The 13,258-nt window shown below is 43.6% G+C and overlaps 1 protein-coding gene across 5 annotated transcripts in view; it reads right to left on the reverse strand.

The window, feature by feature from the left end:
- Positions 1-816: 816 nt before the first annotated feature.
- Positions 817-13,258, reverse strand: part of SH3PXD2A (SH3 and PX domains 2A) — a 358,093-nt gene continuing 345,651 nt past the window's right edge. For all 5 annotated transcript variants that reach the window (XM_026650919.2, XM_026650918.2, XM_026650921.2 and 2 more), the window contains 4 exons: positions 9,447-9,781; positions 7,466-7,515; positions 3,249-3,368; positions 817-3,099 (listed from right to left, as the gene is read on the reverse strand). In XM_026650919.2, the coding sequence (XP_026506704.1) occupies positions 1,207-3,099; positions 3,249-3,368; positions 7,466-7,515; positions 9,447-9,781 (2,398 nt within the window). In that variant the 3' untranslated portion in view covers positions 817-1,206. The remainder of the gene's footprint in view (positions 3,100-3,248; positions 3,369-7,465; positions 7,516-9,446; positions 9,782-13,258) is intronic.

Below are 13,258 nucleotides of genomic sequence, written 5' to 3' on the forward strand. Positions count from 1 at the left end.
CTTAAAGAAAAAAAAAAAAGTTTTTTGGTAAACCAATGCACAATTAAAAAAAGATACCCAGAATGCACAGGAGACAAAAAAAAACAACTCCCCCAAAATATACAAATTAAAGATTGTGCAGACTGAATTCCATGGCTTCTCCACCGCCCCCTTTGTAAACACTGATGCTGCAACAAGGTTATGGCTGTTTCTAACTTACAGCTTTGTGGGTCCTGTGAATGTGCTCCAATTTGTATCGGATAGTGAAAACAGGAGTAACGCATTTGATTGCTTTTCTTCTTGGAGGCCTCAGAGGCATTTTGAATACTTAAAAATTGTGACAATTTGGAAAAACCCAGCTCAGGAAAGAGAATCAACCTGGATCTCTTGGCAGGAGTCACCACACTGAACTAAACAAGGAGTATTTAAAGTAATCATTGTTCACAAAGTTTTGTCCATAGGTTTGTTTTTGTGGTGTGTCTGCAAGCACCTGGTAGCCCTACAGGCCATAAGAACACCTGGAGTCTCAATTCAAGAGCCTAGAGACAGAACAAAAGGCAGCAAAAAAACAAAACAAAACCCCCAACGCCTCCTGAACGTCATTTCTGAGGTTTAGTAGTAATGACAAACCGCGGTTGAAGTCAGAGACCAAATCTCTCCACGATGAAAAGGCTCCAACGCTGGAACTGACTGTTGAGAAGAGTGAAAAATCTGAGCTTCTAGAAAGGGCTGGGGTTCTCCTCTGTATTTTAGAATCAAATTCCCATTCACTTTGCACAGTTAAAAGTTGTGAAAACACATTCAAAACTTCTGGATATTCCATGTGGAGATGAGAGGAAGGAGAGATTCTAAAATGTCTAAGTTTGGCACTAAACTCCCCCCAACGATTTCCTCAAGTGGATGCATCAGTTTGCATCTCTCGCAAAGGCACACGTTTGGTTTCCTACCATTAACAGGAAAGATGGGATATCAAACCCTGTTACACACAGATTATTAACAGCTTCCAAAAAAAGGGCATTTGACTATGCTGTATCTTTTTCTTTGCTTCAATTCCTTCAGGCCACGTTAACCCCATAAAGCTCTGCAAACACAGCACAGCTTAATCAGTCAGTCCCTTTGCACGAACTAGAGCAGAGGGGGGAAAAATTTTGTGGGTGTAGCAATTTTTTTTTCCAGATGTACACAGCAGGAACAGTATAAATTAGGGAATTTAAAGATATTGCAACATTAATTTTTTTTCTCCAAATAATTTGAGGGCACCCAGCCTTTAAATGGTTTCCCACCATCCATGATCTGACAGTACCACCAACCATTTGGGTTTCTTTCCAGGACCTCCATGCAGACACCTTCCTGAAACCCTGCCGTCTCCTCATCCCCCTCATAGTCTGCAATGGAAACGTAGATATCCTTGAGGTTGTTGTGGATGAACTGAGATTTTTCAAGGGGCTTTGGCCGGACAGTGGACACTGGGATTCCATTGCGCTGAGTGGATAGGTTGGAGGTTGTCTCCAATCCCTCTATGCCCGATTGATCAGCCTGCTTTGCCTTCGAGTCACCGGGCTGTGATCGCGCACTGCTGAAAGAGGAATTCCGGCGGACAGCCCTTAGATGGTCTGTAGTAGTTAAGGATTCGTTCCTGCGCAGGGAGCAGGACAGGTTATTATCCTTTGGGGGCGGGGAGACGAACACAGACTGTGGCCTCACTGCTAACTGTCTCACTCCATTCCTCATTTTCACAGCCCCTGAAGTTTTGGAAAAGCCGCCAGGGGGTTTGCTTGGAATGGGGGGCATTGCTCTTTTGCTCTGGTTGATGGTGTTCAAAGCCTGAACTCTTTTCTCTATCTTCTCCAAGCTGTTTGACTTGCTTTCATTTCTTCTGTTCCTGGCCAGCGAGATGTCGGTCTCTAAGGTTTCTCGTTGTTGGTTATCGGCAAGTACCAGGTAGTGGGAAGGAGCCCACCCTTCCATATCTCCATACTTCATGTACCACCATCCACTGGCTTGCTTTTCCAACACTTCCACTTCCACTCCTGCTGGGAAGCAGAGTTCAGAATCCTGAACCTTTTGGTAAGAGTCAGAGGTCACATAAAAACATTTTGTGTCATTCTCTTGCTCTGTCTTGGCTGGATGGTTAGAGCAGAAAATGGCATGGGAAGGAGATGTAATGAGATCTGCGGAGCTTCTTCTAAGAGAGTCGTCTTGGCTCTCAGGAGCTATTTGTGGAGGGCTTTCGGACTCTTCACTTCTCGAACCTTGAAGTCCACCTCTGAGCTGCCCAGTTGGCCTCAGCTGACGCCTTAAAGTGCTGATATCCATTTTTTCTTGGCTCTGAGAATCTGCCTTATTGAGGAAAGGTTTAGGTCTAACCATTGGCTTTGCTTTGGTTGAGGGGCTCTGTCCAGGCTCCTTCTTTGCACTTGTTCTTGGCATGCTACGTAAGCCAACATCTGAGGCTGATCTAGGTTTTATCTCATCATTCTTGGAGTAGTGACATTTTCCAAGATCGGGCTGAAGGCTTTTGTCAGATTTGAGCTTCAGGAGCGATGATTTGGGAGAACTGGAGCATGGAGAGTTTCTTCGGATTAGAGAGAGAGAGGAGCTTTTTTGGGAATCCGAGTCTCCGCTGGATTCTTTACATGATGAAGTGTCCTCCACATAAGGTCTGAATCCCTCATTTTCATAGATGATCTCTTCTTCACGAGCAACATCCTCTGAAGACTCACCAACTCTGAACTTTGCCCTCTGCAGGGATGAGACAGGGGACAGCTTGAGTGGCTGAAACAGACGTTTTTCCAAGGAACTATCATCTCCATGGCTCTCATTCACCTCAGACTCTGAGTCAAAGCCAAAGGCAGGCACATCGTACTCTGGTTCTTCATATCTGAGCTTTTGTGGGGAGTCCTGGGCTTCTCCTGATGAAACAGTTCCAGGAGCTGTACCTTCTTCTGCGTCTTTTGGTTTACTGGGAGGTGCTGGGGGAGGGACCTTGGGTCGGGTTAGAGTACTGGTTCTTCTGTTTAAATTGGGCTTCTTCCTTTTATCAATGTAAGATGCTGGAGCCCACCCTTCTTTCTCTCCAATCTGTACATACCACCAGCCACCAGAGTTCTTATCAATAACCTAGAGGATGATGATGAACACTGCCATTAGTCTGGACAGTTAATGGGTTAGGATTTTTTTTTTTCTTTCAAGCCATTATTTAACATTGGTACAATGCTCTACCATTGCAAAGCATTATTATTTTGTACGGTTGCACTGCTTAGGCTCACCTCTGCCTTTTGTCCTCCACGAAAGCTTATTCCGTCAGAAATACAAGACTGGAATTCTGCAATGGTGTAGTATTCCACTTCCACTGATGGCGGCTCAGGTGGTTTAGGCAACTGGAAGCCCTGTGGCAACAAAGGAAAGTCTTGTTTAGCGAGCAACTAACAATAAAAGGCTGAATGTGTCAGCATGGACAGTTATTTGCCATTTTTCCAATGCTGCTGAACAAATGGCATTCCTTAGGGTTAGGGTTAGGGTTACCTCCTAGTGATAAGCACCAGGCTTTCTATAACAGAAGGTCTGCAGTGTTGTAGCCGTGTTGGTCCCAGGATATTAAAGTGACAAGGTGGCTGAGATAATCTCTTATTGGACGGATTTCTGTTTGAGAGATAGACAAGCTTCCGACCTTACACACAGAGCTTTTCTTGAGCTCTTCCTCCCGAAGAAGAGCTCTGTGTAAGCTCGGAAGCTTGTTTCTCACCAACAGAAGTTGGTTCAATAAGAGATCTCACCCATCTGGTCTCTAACAAATGGTAACACGTGGGCAAGGCTTAAAAAGGGATAGCTTTCTAAACTATGTACAATTCTAGTACCTCCTTCACTAACTATAATAATCTTGATAATTTGCACTTAAATAGTGCTTTCCATATTCAAAGGGTTTTACATGGGGGTTTCCGTTCTAGTCAGACGGATGGTCCATTTAGCCTGATATTCTGTCTGATGGTGGACAGTACCCAGATGGCTTCAGAGGAAATACATATGGGAAATTTTGTGCAACAACAGGCCCAAGATAGAACCTGTTTCCCAGATATCAAGGACTTTAAGTGATCCAGATTCACTAGAGCTGCACGTAAAAATCTAAAAGCCGCTAATTGCAATTTATTAATTGGAATTAAAAGGAAAAACAAACATACATATCTGTGTCTTTCACCATAAAACCTGAGCACCTGCCACACGTATCCCTTGACTGAAACGGCTCACAACTTATGGATTTACTTTTGTTTGTAGCGGAGTCTCTCTTGCTCGGAACAGGAGCAATGCTAAAATACCAATGGCAGTTGGATGGATGTCAGAACGGGGGCCCTAGCTCCCTATTTCTTTATGTAACGGAGAACAAGCAATTTTGTTCAAACCCCCATGTCATCATTAACCAACCCTAAAAGCGTAGACAATTTTACTAGGTTCCTCTCATATTTTAGACTTAAAAAAAGAAACTGGGAAAGATTCCGTTCTCTAAGCAGTTATATATCCATGATTAGCTTAGCACTCTATGGAATGACATGACTCATTATTAATGAAGCACAAAAGAGTCCTGATGGAAAAAACCTGAAGGGATTTTTGGTTCTTTAAAGACAAAATCTGCTCCTTGCATTAAAAATGTGACTTACACATACAGGTCTGAATTGTGACAGAGTTATGAAGACAACAGATCGTTGCAGCAAGATTCTGAGCCAGAAAACTGAAGAAAAGAAGCAAAATACTGTACCTTAACGTACTACTCCATTGATTTCTAAACCACCCTCATCGTAAGAAACATGCATCATTTTAACATAACTGCCAGAGGCATTTTGGCTCAAGTATTAACCTTGCCTAGCAATGTTTCAATTCTGCATTTCAGCACTGTGCATGTTAAAATATAGCATAGGATGCAGTATAACAACATGCCTTCAGATTTTAGAATGGTTTGAGTTTAAACTGAGCTAATTGGAAACAGCAAACATACTTGATGCTTCACATGTGTTGTTAACACGGAGTTAATTAAAGCATTCCTGCCAAAATAAAAACTAATTGAAATAATTAGTGCAAAGGAAACAAAAGTCAGGAGGAAAACAGCGTAAATATTAACCATACTGAGCTCTCAGTTAAATAAATGTTCGGAAGAGAAGTTTGAGATCAACACACAGGAAAAAAGAATTGGGAGAGTTGAATTCTGCACATTACACAGTGAATCCAAATTCGCATTGCTCCTGTTCCGAGCAAGAGAGACTCCGCTACAAACAAAAGTATTTGATTGACATAACTTCTGTCGAATGGGGTTACTAGGTCTTCCTCATATTTAGGGGACAGTTCTGCTTTCCATAGGTCTGCCCTGAGTTCTGCAAGTCCAAATAGCAGGACAATTCCCATTTCCCTAGCACCTGTCCTCCCACAAGATACCAAACAGCCTTAAAAATTAAACAGACGCCGCAGCATTACAATGTAGCCACCTTGAAGGTGGGCAGCAGTTTCTAGCTGCTATAGGCATGATGCGCACCACTGCAGGAAAGGTGGGAGGGACAATTTTGGCTAAAAGGTAATTGGGGAAGTCCTTACTCTTTTGAAAGAGCCCTGGGCACTTTAGCGTCCAGGTGCAGCAGACAGGATGTTAAGGTTTTACTCCTCCACAGAACTCAATTTATCTACTTTGGAATTATAAAAGGGCAGAGTCAAGACTATGGGTTGCAGGAAGACTAAGTATTTCAATAATGCTCAGACCACCGACCCTTCTCGGGGGGGGGGAGGGAATAAGCTCAGAGAATCAAGGGTTTATTATTGGTCCTCATTGTCATGTGAGATGTTACACTGACATGACATAGCAACTAAAGATGGTCCACCACTTCGCATCCAAACCCCTTTTACATTTAGGCCAATTAGAGTCAAAAAATGTTCCCATCTGAGATTGCTTTCCACAATTTTTTTGTTCATGATAAGATGAAAAACTAGAAGGAGCCTATATTCTGGTTTCAATGTGTCCAAAGTCTCATGAGATTTCATTCTGAGTTGGTAGAAATCTCATAAGAGCAGTTCTCAAATTTGCACATTTTTCAAAACAAGAGTTTTTGAGACTCGGGTGCTTTGTACCTGAACCCTAGCTGGGTGCTCTGATTAGGGTCTGAACATAGAGTCCTTCATGCGAGCTCACCTCAGGGCATAAAGATGAACAAAAAAAGAGGAACATAACAATGCAGTTCTTTTGTCCCATTGGGAAATGCCAGTCCTGGTGACTTGCTAAAAGCCCACTTCACTGGCGTAAGAGGACAAGCCATTCTCCAGTAAGGAAAAATAAATCTATAAATACTATTTGTGCTCTTGTATTTGGAGCCGTTCCTTGTTGGGGCTGGTCTACACTTGGGGGGGGGGGGGGGGAATCGATCTAAGATACACAACTTCAGCTACGAGAATAGTGTAGCTGAAGTCGACGTATCTTAGATCGACTTACCTCCCTTCCGACTCTCGTCCTGGTGGAGTTCCAGAGTCGACGGGGAGCATGTTCGGGGATCGATTTATCGCGTCTAGATGAGACGTGCTAAATCGATCCCCGATAGATCAATTACTACCCGCCGATCCGGTGGGTAGTGGAGATGTACCATGTGTCCTTATGCCCTCTTTTAAAAAGGAAAGATTCAAACAGAGCAAGTTTACACAATGCACTCAATATTTTGTGCATGGTTCTGAATTATGCCACAATCCCAGCAAGATGTAGTTGGCTACTGAAAATGTGATGGCTGTTCCTTAAGAACTTTGTTTCCAATTAAACTACATGGCCCCACCACTGTAGTATGTGAGCACTGTTACAATTACCATTATATAGCTCGAGTATCATCCCTTCAAAGGTTGATCCTATTATGCTTAATAATTAATGGTCCAATTGGTCCCAATAGGAGTTATGGGAGCAAAGCACCACACAAAGTTGGGCCTTCAACTTTGTACATAAAACACTGAAAGGGCAGTTTTATTCCAAATGAAGAACATATTTTTCCATGGGAAAAGTTACTATGGAAAAATGTTTCCACACAAAGCCCAATATGACTGAATTTATATTAAAAGTTGTTCCTGGGTGCAAAATTGCCCCAAAACAAAAACGGAGAGATTACAAAATTTTTCATAAACAAGGTTTCTCCCACCCTGTCCAGTTTCACACCTCCCTAATTGGAGTTATTTTAAGTGATAGCTGCACTTTAATATTTAAAAATAAAGACAGAAAAACCACACCCCCAAGAATAGCGCTTACATGTGAAGCAAGTTTTTTTCAAAACATGCACTGACTTAGAAAAATGTCCCCAATGAATGTTGAGCAAATTCCAGAATGTGCATTTTTTTTCTATTATATGCAGTGTGTTTAAAAAAAAAAAAATCTCTTCAGAAGCCCTGTGTAGGGGGAGAGCGGGTTCCTCTAAAGCTTTGTGTCTAGATGACCGTCGCAATAGTTAAGAATTAAAAACAAAAAACAAAAAACACAAACCAGACTGGATTCTCTCCGTGGTGGAGGCCTAGTTCTTAGATTTGGAGAGCCTATGGGGGGAAAAAAAGTTTTAAAAAGTTAATTTTATTTAGCTGTGTAAATTGTGCTAAGCAAAAGCTTTTTGAAGCTGCCAACTGTCCTAGATAGCTAAATTAGTCATTGCTGTTTGAAAGTTCCATTATTTGCAGTGATCAAGGTATTTCCAAGAGTGAGTATAGAAAAGTCTAAGGGAGCACTGGAGATTACAGAGGTAACCGTAGCCATTTATTGCCAATATAAATTAGCAAATTTTCAAAGGCCACCACTGTACAATCTTTAAAAAACACTGGGCTGTATTCTCTGATGAAATAACTCCATTGACTTCACTGGACTTGGGCCAGCAGAGAAATTGGCCCGGTATCTAGTTTTTCCATAGTAAAAGGAATCCCTTTGAACAGTAACCTTAACACTGCTGTTTTAGTCCCAACGTATCAAAGCTCTTTGCAAAGGTTGGGCAGCATCATTCCCCCCCATCTCACAGAAGCAGCAGCCAAGGCACAGTGGTTACGGTGACCTGCCCCAAGAGAACATTAAGCAAAAGAAGGAGTGGGGAACAGAAGCCAGGTGTCCCAACTTCTAGTCATCTGCTCTGGTCACCAGAGTGCTGTTTTAATAGAGGTTTTTATTCAGGGTCTCACTTTAGAACCAACTCTGAGGAAAACCAGTGGACTTGTGTGAACTTCAGAATTGTTTCCTAGGACAAGTTACTGTACCAAGCATAGTCCTGCGGTTGGGGAGATGAAACTGTACTGACGCTGGAGAATGAACACGTCTTGGAATCACCGCAAAACTACAAACACGAGTCCTGATCCTACAGCTGAATCCCTGTGAGCGGATTACTTTCGCTCGCACACAACCTTGCTGACGTACTCCTCCCACTGCACATTAATCCTCGTACAGTTCTGCACTTGCAGCATTATCACTAGCCCAGGGGGTTTCATTCTTGTGCGTTCTGGGGACCATGCGTTATCTTATGCTCTTTTATCTCCTATCACTAGGAAGGCAAATACATTATTCCCTTATAGGACCAACATGAGTGAGCTTCCTGGCTGACAAAGTAACAGATGCTTGTAGACACAGTGCAGTAAGAGGGCAGCCCTTAGAATCATAGAATATCAGGGTTGGAAGGGACCTCAGGAGTCATCTAGTCCAACCCCCTGCTCAAAGCAGGACAAATTCCCAACTAAATCATCCCAGCCAGGGCTTTGTCAAGCCTGACCTTAAAAACCTTTAAGGAAGGAGATTCCACCACCTCCCTAGGTAACGCATTCCAGTGCTTCACCACCCTCCTAGTGAAAAAGTTTTTCCTAACATCCAACCTAAGCCTCCCCCACTGCAACTTGAGACCATTACTCCTTGTTCTATCATCTGGTACCACTGAGAACAGTCTAGAGCCATCCTCTTTGGAACCCCCTTTCAGGTAGCTGAAAGCAACTATTAAATCCCCCCTTGTTCTTCTCTTCTGCAGACTAAACAATCCCAGTTCCCTCAGCCTCTCCTCATAAGTCATGTGTTCCAGCCCCCTAATCATTTTTGTTGCCCTCCGTTGGACTCTTTCCAATTTTTCTACATCCTTCTTGTAGTGTGGGGCCCAAAACTGGACACAGTACTCCAGATGAGGCCTCACCAATATCGAATAGAGGGGAATGATCACATCCCTTTGTCTGCTGGCAATGCCCCCACTTATACAGCCCAAAATGCCGTTAGCCTTCTTAGCAACAAGGGCACACTGTCAACTCATATCCAGCTTCTCGTCCACTGTAACCCCCAGGTCCTTGCTTCAGGGAACATGCTCTATATTGAACTCATGCTCTACAGACTCAGGGTGAGGCTACTCCAGCATGGCCCCTTCAGCAAGTAACATGCCACAGGCCTCCCCACAAAGATAAATCAGGAATTCTTATGAAAATGATGGCAGTCCAGCTATATATTCTGGTCTTACTTATTTGAGCTCTTTGTGGTGCGATCCTCGCTACAGCAGGGGATCCCTGAGCCAGTTTCGAAGCCTGCTTGTCTGAGGTCATCATGGCATTGCCATTAGAGTCATTGCACAAGATGGGCAAGCTAATTTCTTTTTTTGTGATGTGGGATTCCGCCGTTTCGTTTTCCGCTTGGGTTTCCTTGTCGCTGGATGGTTTCTTGTTCAGCAGGTTACTGATCTCCATAATGTTGCCTATAATTTCCACTGGCCCAGTTAAGTTCTTTTTCCTAGACGGAAGATCGTCTTTAGCTTTCTTCAGGTAGGATGCTGGGGCCCAGCCTTCTTTACCTAGATGCCTGCGTATATGAAAAGAAAATATCGTTACCACAGACCGGCCTTTGTAGTCCTTCCAGATACAATGGCTAAGGCAAAAAATGACGTAGACAATATCTTAGAACCACAAGTTGGGTTTTGTGTTATGTTTTTGTGGTCTCAACTCATCCACTGTCTATAATTAGTCACCTCAAAGTCTACTCAGCTAGCAAGGAACAGTGAAGTATTTTAAACAGAAGAGTTACCTCTTGTTTCAAGGAAAAGTGGTCTCTCCAGATCAGAGAGGCGCTTACTCCTGAGGCATAAGGGAAAATTTAGTAGTAGGTTGGCTGCATGCAGCTTTTACACGAAATGGGATAAAAAGACGGTTTTAAGCATGGAAGTGCTGAATACCCACCAGGTTGATGAAAATTCTGTATATACGATCTGTTCTTTCTTCCAAATTGCATCTCTCATGCCCATAATGGAAAGGACAAGTTATCACAATTAAGGGTGGCATTCATCCCAATGCACAGGCCTTCCCTGACCTTGTGCATTCCCTCTGTATTGGGGTATATTTCACTCCCATTTTCTTTATACCCCTGATCCTATGTGAAGCATTTTACAGAATGCCTCCTATCCGCAGCAGGCGTGAACCGTGGCCTGCCTTTGTGCCATTGTAAAGGTGGAGCAACTATTTGATTTGAAAAAAAGTCAAGCTCAAAACCTAATTAAAAAAAGGAAGTCTGGGACTATTTGAAGGAGGATTTTTTTTTTTTTTTAACTGAACATAGACCAAATACAAAACATGATCCAGGAGCATAAAGCGGAACGCTCACACTTTCCCAGGCTGAAGTTTGTCATTCTTCCCCAGCTGGCCTTTTGGGAAAGTGGTTTTTCTAACTCCTGCTATTACTGACACGTCATCAGCGATTCCAGATTACAATCAGGCTCCAGGGAGGAATACGTGGATAACGCCGATTTCCCTAGTGAAACCCCAGCTTGCTCCAGAGTAACTCAGCGAACCCCCGTTCTCTTTAATCTCCCGAGGGAGCTGGGGCAGATGCTTGAACTGTAAGTGGGGATGCGGGCACCGTTTAATTCCCGGTGCTCAGGAAATAAAAGGTTAAAATGGCAGGGCTCTGAGGCTTCTATAACAAATATCGAGACTCACTAGAAAGCAAAAGAAGCGATTGGTAAAATACAAGGAGAGTCAAGTAATTCTCCCTCACACAAGTGAGCTTTGACATGAAGAGTCAGATTAGCTCGGAGGTTTCTTTTAGGCTATTCGACTTGCTCTGTTCTGATTTACTGAGTCAAAATACTGACTGATACCATTAGGAGTCCTGAGCAGGGATCAAGTGGAGAATGTGTCTTTAAATAAGGATGGTATCTAAAAAGCTTTACTTGGAACACCCATTACAAAAGCCAGTATTTATAATATTTAACCCAAGTCTTAGCAGCCTATCCTTAACGGCTGTAGAGGAAGGACAGGAGGGGGAATCTCCCATGTTTAAATCCACCAGCCAGCTTAATCTAAGGTTTCAAAAGACCTGGTTTTGCAAGGGATTGCATCCTCAAAAGAGCAAAGTCAAACAAAGGACTGGTCTCCATATCTGTGGCCCTGAGTCTTTGCAAGTGACCCAATTACTGCTATTCGCTGCAGTATGTCTAGACAAAATGGCAACGATTACATCCATCTTGCGACAGATACACAATCCGGCTTCTGAATCTTCTCTATACAGAAGTGAAAATCTAGGGCTACGCAATCCAGTCCCCGCTTTTCTAACACTTCAGCATGCAGCAAATTATGGTCCTTCACTAGGGCCACAGTCAACTACCGCGCACAATTTGGAAACTATCATTGATTTTTGGCACACTGGGCTCCCTGAAGCAACCAGTATTAGAAAACCATACCAGGGATTCTTAGAAGTCTGCAGACTCAACCCAAAGGTAATGGAAATTTTTTATATGTGAACTGAATACAGCAGGGTTTGAACACACCAGGCACCGTAGGAGGAGTCCCATAAAGAGAACGGGAATTCAAGATTTGCCATGTGCCAAATTTGGGTGAGAGTTTTCTCCCTCCCTGCTTTGTCCCCATCACCATCCAGGCCCTGAATAAGAGTAATCCCACTTCATGCCAAGGAGGGCTAGAGGCAGCTCTCTTTGGAGCACGTCTCAACTGGTCTCAGCATGAAAGGAGTGTCTCAAATACTGTCCAGGCACCTGCTAAGGTCTCTTGTAAACAGCAAGATGTGCTTACGAGCAACCCTCTCCTCACACTCTCTAGCACAGGGGTTCTCAACCTTTTTTCCCCCCCACCCCACCCACCCCCCCCCCCGACATGCTATAAAAACTCCACGGCCCATTTGTGCCACAATAACTGGTTTTCGGCATATAAAAGCCGAGGCCGGCATTAGAGCGTAGCAAGCAGGGCAATTGTCTGAGGCCCCCATGCCACAGGGCGCCCCGCAAAGCTTCTTTGCTCTGGCTTTGGCCCTGGGTGTTGGGGCTTCAGCTTACTGCCCTGCTTGGCAGACCCCCCTGAAACCTGCTCATGGACCCCCCAGAGGGCCCCGGACCCCTGGTTGAGAACCACTGCTCTAGCACACTTCTGAACTGGAACCCCAAGACCAAAATTGACCAGCACTGGAAAAATCCATATCCAGAGCTAAAACTTTCTGGCTTCGGCCTGTCTTCATAATGAATCTGAACAGTATGGATTTGCATCTGAATTCCACGACTTGGGCCCCTCTCTGCTCCTCCCCATAAGTGTTTTGAACAGAAAGCCCCTGGGTAGGGTTATTGCGATCATACTCTTCCCCCACCCCCCACAATCCTCTGGTATTTTGAAGATTTCAAAATCTCTGAAGTTCCTGTTCTTTGTTGACTATGTCTTGTGCTTACTTGGGAATTATGTCAAGCTATGTAGTATGTGATCTGATTTCAAACGTATCCTGGAGTAGAACTCACATGACAAATTCAAATAAGAGTACGCACTGCATAGATCTAAGTCCATACAGGACTAGAAGAGTTGACATTTTTCAGATCAGAAAGGTAGCACGAATGGATAAAGACTCTGCGCTGGTTTGTTCATTTTTCTATTGATTTTAGATTTTTGGATTGCAAAACGCAATCCATTTGGCTCAGACAGCTTTATGTGACCTTATACCGTTTCAATCTATGGCTGGTCACTGGTTAAGCCACACAAAGCTACTGACCCACCTAGCTACTGGCTGCAGGACTGTCTCCCCATTGGATCTACTTGTTATGTTGAGTTAGTGTAACCTAACAAGTAACCGGCACTATCAGGCCAGCAAAAAACCCAAAGTACTTAGCCCAAGTGGTACATATATTTCCCACGAGCACTGGACCAATAAATATTTAGTAGTTCCATCTGAAGATCTCAAAGCGTTTATACTTCATTAGGGAACACTCGTTCTCCCTATGTCACAGGTAGGGAAACTGAGGAACGGAGATTAAATGGTCATAACCAAAGTCATGTAGGAAGATAGGGG

The sequence above is a fragment of the Terrapene carolina genome, unplaced genomic scaffold, assembly GCF_002925995.2.
Source record: "Terrapene carolina triunguis isolate 2854851 unplaced genomic scaffold, T_m_triunguis-2.0 Scaffold95, whole genome shotgun sequence".
NCBI classification, from domain to species: Eukaryota; Metazoa; Chordata; order Testudines; family Emydidae; genus Terrapene; species Terrapene triunguis.